This window comes from Pecten maximus, chromosome 1 (assembly GCF_902652985.1).
Source record: "Pecten maximus chromosome 1, xPecMax1.1, whole genome shotgun sequence".
Classification (NCBI taxonomy): Eukaryota; Metazoa; Mollusca; class Bivalvia; order Pectinida; family Pectinidae; genus Pecten; species Pecten maximus.
Window position 1 is genome coordinate 38,688,066 of NC_047015.1, and position 6,000 is coordinate 38,694,065.

Sequence of the window (6,000 nt, forward strand, 5' to 3'; positions counted from 1 at the left end):
CGCACGCACGCACGCACGCATGAAACACATTACTAAACTCTTAAATTTAAAATCCAGTAAACGATCGTTGCGTTGTCAATTTAGTAATATTCTTTATTTCATTCAATCTGACTTAACAGATTAAAAAAAACAACAATAAGATAAACAAGATTTGTTATTTTGAATATGACCGCCATTCCAATAAGTATTGCCCACATGACTTCACACACCGGAGTTATCTTTGATCCACTGTCGGAAGTGAGTGATCCGTGTGTACACTGACGGATATTCAGCAGGACATCCTATTATACCAAATGATGTCACTCCGACTAAGGTGTCCCCACAGGTTAAAGGTCCGCCACTGTCGCCCTGATCGTGAAAATAAATCATAGTTATTTACTTTGTTAACTTAAACAACAAACGTACTCCTAACTACAGGTAGTTGCATGTTATATAAAACATTTATTTTTATGAAATAAGTACTAAAACAAACACCAGCGTTACACAAGTACAATAGAGCAGCTACCTATTTTATACAGATTTAAGGTCAAACTATTTACACCGATATCACTATGTCAATCCAACGTTGATGTATAAAGTTAATGAAATAAAAATCATTGTTTTATTGCATTAAATGAAATACCATATTTTCACCTTGAAATGTACACTATTTATATACGTAAATCGTTACTGTTCTGGTGTTTATTTTCAGTACAAATTGTGATTAAAATTATTGTTATTACTTATGTTTCCATAACTATAAAATCGGTACATCATTGTCAGTTTATTATGCCCTTAATGTCTTCTAGCTAAATCAGATTTTTGATTAATTAGAAACAATACTTCAATATATTTCCCTTTAACAATTAATTCCATCAATTAACTTCAAAGACGTGTTATTCTTTTCATTATTTCGTTTGATTTATTTATTTGATGTGTATAAACATGCATAATGCAATCCATTAGTATACTTGATAAAGTATGTAAACATATGCAACAGAGTCAATTGTATATAAAGTAGTTCATGAGTATACTTGATTATAGATGTATCCAGCCCATCATTTGGTTTGTTTTGGTTTGTTTTTGTTTAACGTCCTATTAACAGCCAGGGTCATTTAAGGACGTGCCAGGTTTAGAGGTGGAGGAAAGCCGGAGTACCCGTAGAACAACCGGCCTACAGTCAGTACCTGGCAACTGCCCCACGTAGGTTTCGAACTCGCAACCCAGAGGTGGAGGGCTAGTGATAAAGTGTCAGGACACCTTAACCACTCGGCCACCGCGGCCCTTCCAGCCCATCAGTAAGCTTGTTTAGGTATATATTTGATTACAGATTAATTCACTCTATTAGTATCATTGTTAAAATGTATACTTGTCTATAGAAAAAAAAATCATTCTTTTAGTATAATTGTTAAGATGTATACTTGTCTATAGAATTATTCAGTCTATTAGTATACTCGTTAAGGTGTAAATTGTCTATAGAAAACTTCAGTCTATTAGTATACTAGGTAATGTGTTATTTTCCTATATAATAATTCGGTCCACTGGTATACTTGTTAATGTGTATAAATGTATAAAGATAAGACTAATCACGTGTATTCCTATGTACACACTATCATGTAGGTATACTTACATTACAGGATGAGGAATCGTCTGATATAACACAGACATGTCCGTCGTTAATTATTCCATCACCAAACTCTTCAAATGCCCTCTCACACCATTTCTCCTTCATCACAGTCATTTCAGCCTGTTGCAGGACGTCAGGAATAACTGTTTAAAGACACACTTGTTAATAACAACTTAAAATGTTAATTTCGTAACAGATACACTATATGTCACATTATAAATAAACCGTCTTGCTACAGCTGATCCCTCATTGTATGACTGGGTCCTAGAATTTATTCCTTGAATGTACCGCGAATGTCGTCTATGAAGCAGAAGATATTTACTATTCTGGAACACCTGTTCCTATATTCATGAAACCACTGTCATGCACAAGCTTGAGATCTGTGCCCAAGTCATGGAATAACAGTTTAAAAGAAAATCCTACCCATCGACAATGATATCTTACCTCAGGTCTTTCCTCAAACTAAAGAAAAAGAATATCAATCGAGACATAAGATAAATATTTGAGTCTGAGCACAATATTGAGAATAAGTAAGGTTTCATGAAGCGCTCCCTGGTAATATTCTCCTAGTTATTTTTTCCGAAACATTCCATGTAAATTTGTAGTTTTGCTAATGGGATTTTGAGTTTGAATTATGGTTTCGTTATTATGTCTGTTTTCGTAAACTGTTTTATTCATGCTTAAAAAATGGAAAATAAACAAACAAAAAAATACCCTTAACAAAACATCAACTTTGATAAAGGATTTTTTATTAGCCACATGATCTAACCTATCCCGCTATATAAGACAAATGAATACCAGTAAAATTCATACAGTATATTCAGCATAGCATAGTTTACCGTAATCCTCAAAAATTGACCACAATCACATTCTCTTATATTCTGAACGGTCCCCTGTCAATGAATATGCTTCAAAAAATCCCGAATCTGGTGCGACGACCATTGTATGTCCATTGGAGTGTTAAACTATCAGCGGACATTCAGCACGCTCACACTTCATTTTATCAGTTTTGAGCGTATGTCACATCTATATATTTCGCACAACAATGTGAATACCCCGAGTTACTGTGCCTTCGTTTAATTGTAGAGTTATCAATTTTACTATTTGTTAGGAAGGAAGAAAAATAACTACCTTGTCCGTATACTGAATACCCCCAGCCCGTTATAGAACAGCGATGAGGAGCGAAGTCTTTGTGGTCATCATCGGGTAATCTTGCCACCGATGCTGCACCGGGACCAGTGATGGATTCGTTGAACATAAGGAGTGCGATGTCATTAGGGAAAGCACCAGACCCTTGGTTGTAGTATTCGTGCTGTGAAAAGTAGATGTCTATATGTATGGAAACTGATGACTTCGATTGTTGAACTTAGCTATGCAACCACGATTTTTCAGAAAATCAATATTGTATTGTTGTAATTAGTTGTAAGTAAATAAGAAAAAAATCACATGACCATGATTGATTAAGTGTTGTATTAAGTTTTACATTGATACGAACATTCAGATCGACACAATTGTTACATTGTTGTATTTAGTTGAATATTTACAACAATATTTCAGACGACAACCTTTTTTGTTGTATTTTGTCTACTTGTCTTCTATCGTTGAAGATAATATTTATTTATGTGTGCTATATCGATGAACTATCTACATTTTGTTACAATGTATAACAAGTGAAAATGATGTTTTCGAATGAATACCAAATCCAATGATACAAATTTTATATACATACCACAATAACTTCGGCTACTTGAAAAATTAGACCTGCTCTTGTTCGTGATGTCGAACCGACTCGAATGGAGAAATAACTGTTGAGTAAAGAAAATATAGTTTTATTTTTCTATGGTTGAAAACTTTTTTATAACATTTGTTGTGTGGTTTCATATTAAAGGAAATAATGAAACATTCCCTAGGAGTAAATGAATTCCATAATGCTTTTTGGCCAAATATTATACCAAAGGATTGTTTAAAAGGCACACGATATAAGCGCCTTTCCAAACAAATAGAAATTAGAACGATTATTACAAAAACTTATTCCAACTACATCATACAGAGTTTTCGCCTTTCCAAGACTCGTCAGAGCCGAAACTACCTAGAAGCTATGAGGTGATATTAATACTCTATCAAGGTCGAGTGAAATGTTAAAATTTCGATTAAAAGGTGAAAAAGAGTCGTTGTTCAATATTTGTTTATAATTTCTATTTTTTTATTTCAAAATTTATAAATAGATGTCGATATGTGGTCTTTGAGATGGTGGATATTAGAAAGGCAAAATAATGTTCAGAGAGAAAATGAGAAAAATGGGGTCGTTCTGCGAAATTGGTTATTTTTAATACATATACAAATGTATTGTGGAAGAAAACTGAAATTATCATACAGACCTGGCGGGCGCCCAGGAGACACAGTGAGCCGCTGTTACGGCTACCTTGTCACTAATAGCAACTGCTCCACAAATGTGACCGCCGAAAAACATCAAAGACGCTTGCCACGGAAATTCACAAATTTCTGCATCGTTCCCTTGAATTATTCGTGCCAAACCAAACGACTGGAGAAAATGAAAAACTAAAGTATTCATATTAAAAAAAAAAAAAAAAAAAAGTCAAGTCAATCTGTTTTTTGCAATTTATGTTTATAGTAGAGTGTAAATCTGCAGTTATTATGTAGAATTAGGTAAAAATAATACCACTAGTTATATTCATAGTGTATTTAAAAAGTATTACTTAACGTAGACGCATTGATACATTGAATATTAAAATACATGTCTATATATGTTATTTTATTCAAAATATCTAAGCTGAAACATTTAACATAACCAACACAAATATTTTTGTTATTATACAAACAAAAAATATTGTGATTTAGCAATTTGTTTGCTTCCATATGAAAAATGCACATTGTATGGTAAATATTTTGATAAACAAAGTTTATTTAAAACATATTTACGCACCGATGCCTGTCGTATAAAATCTGCATTTGGGTGCATAGGTACCGGAGGAACTACGGAGCATCCTGTCAACAAGGAGGCGGTGATTTAAAACTACGTAATTTTTCATTAAATCATGCTCAAGTTTCCTATTGAAGGGAATACAAAATACTGAAATATTATTCATCAAGTATTAATGGTCATCTCAAAATCAAGTGATATTTAACAAGCCACCCAATCATTCCTATGGTGCAATTTAACAGAAGTAATTTGATCAATTGTTAGAATATATCATGGCTACCATGGGCCTTGCTGTTGCGAAAAAAATGCGTGTCTCCGGACAAAGACAATTAGTTCATGTGTATTACGTATATTGCACAGAATTGCCATGTTGTTACTAAATTAGTTTGACCAGATTTGACTTTATATGCGTATAAACAAAATGATTCTATTTCTAACCTGTAAATACAAATGGCGGTTGTGAATAATATCACACTAATATTGCATACATGGAGGTATTTGTAACATCAAAAAATGCTCATATTAAGAACTCTGAACATTAAAAGAGGGCTTACCACGAAGTAACTCTACAAAAGAAATGTTCGGTATCTACAGTGAATTATTTATGAATTTTGAAAAACTGCATGTTGATACAAGCATTTAGTTATATTACATAAATTGTTTTGTGCAAATCTGTAGATATTTTTCGTTATAAAAATCCAACATGATGTTCCTATGTAGATGATCCTTACAGGTCTTAGGACAAAAAATGAAACAATTGAAAGTCTCTTTCGTTGAACAGAGACAGACATGGAAAATCAAACTTACCTACGAATGTCACCAAGCAGAAAGCTAGGATAAACTTCATGATCGGTTTGTAGACTGGTATTCAGGGTAATGAAATCAACTGTGCTGCCCTTTTTATACACCTTACTCGCCGTGGTCCTGCTGGTAGTTCACGTCCTCCATATGTCAAGTGGTACTCAATATGTAAGCATGTATCACTTCGAATAATAAACATCTTGCAAAATAACTGTTTTTCTCTCATTGGCCATTTTACTGCTGTTGTAAAAACTACACTTATGTCAAGTTTACAGATTATGACGATTATTTGGAGTCCTGGGATAAATATCACATGATCCTCTCTAAAGGGGTCACCATTTTATAGGTTATCAAAATTCAAATCTCATTATTATGGATTACTCTAAATTATTTTCCCAAAAATATCCCTGGTATAATCAATTTAAAAGGTTTTTGATTATTAAAAAGAAAAAGATTTTGGGTTTCAAGTTCAGTTTTGCAGTGTTATATTCATATATAAAGGTAGAAAGGGACGAAACAGTTGTATGTGGTCCCTAGTTTCACTGACAAATCTTACAAGGACAAGTAGCTGTATGATGACCAAACTATCACTAACGGGTATGGAAGGACGAACCAGCTGTATGAGGTTCCTAGTATCACTGACAAGTTAGAG

General features: G+C 33.4%; 1 protein-coding gene across 1 annotated transcript; it reads right to left on the bottom strand.

The window, feature by feature from the left end:
- Positions 1-65: 65 nt before the first annotated feature.
- LOC117333026 (fibrinolytic enzyme, isozyme C-like) lies at positions 66-2,966 on the bottom strand. Its single transcript, XM_033892144.1, has 3 exons — positions 2,738-2,966; positions 1,610-1,749; positions 66-348 (listed from the first exon to the last, which is right to left on the bottom strand). Exons 1-3 carry the CDS (start codon positions 2,862-2,864, stop codon positions 202-204), a joined length of 414 nt encoding a protein of 137 aa, XP_033748035.1. The 5' UTR covers positions 2,865-2,966; the 3' UTR covers positions 66-201.
- Positions 2,967-6,000: the final 3,034 nt, after the last annotated feature.

Coding starts and splice junctions, on each gene's coding strand:
- LOC117333026 (XM_033892144.1), bottom strand. CDS start 2,864: ATGTTCAACGAATCCATCACTGGTCCCGGTGCAGCATCGGTGGCAAGA. Junction 1,750..2,737: donor GTATTCAGTATACGGACAAG/GTAGTTATTTTT, acceptor GTCTTTAAACAG/TTATTCCTGACGTCCTGCAA. Junction 349..1,609: donor ACGATTCCTCATCCTGTAAT/GTAAGTATACCT, acceptor TTTCACGATCAG/GGCGACAGTGGCGGACCTTT.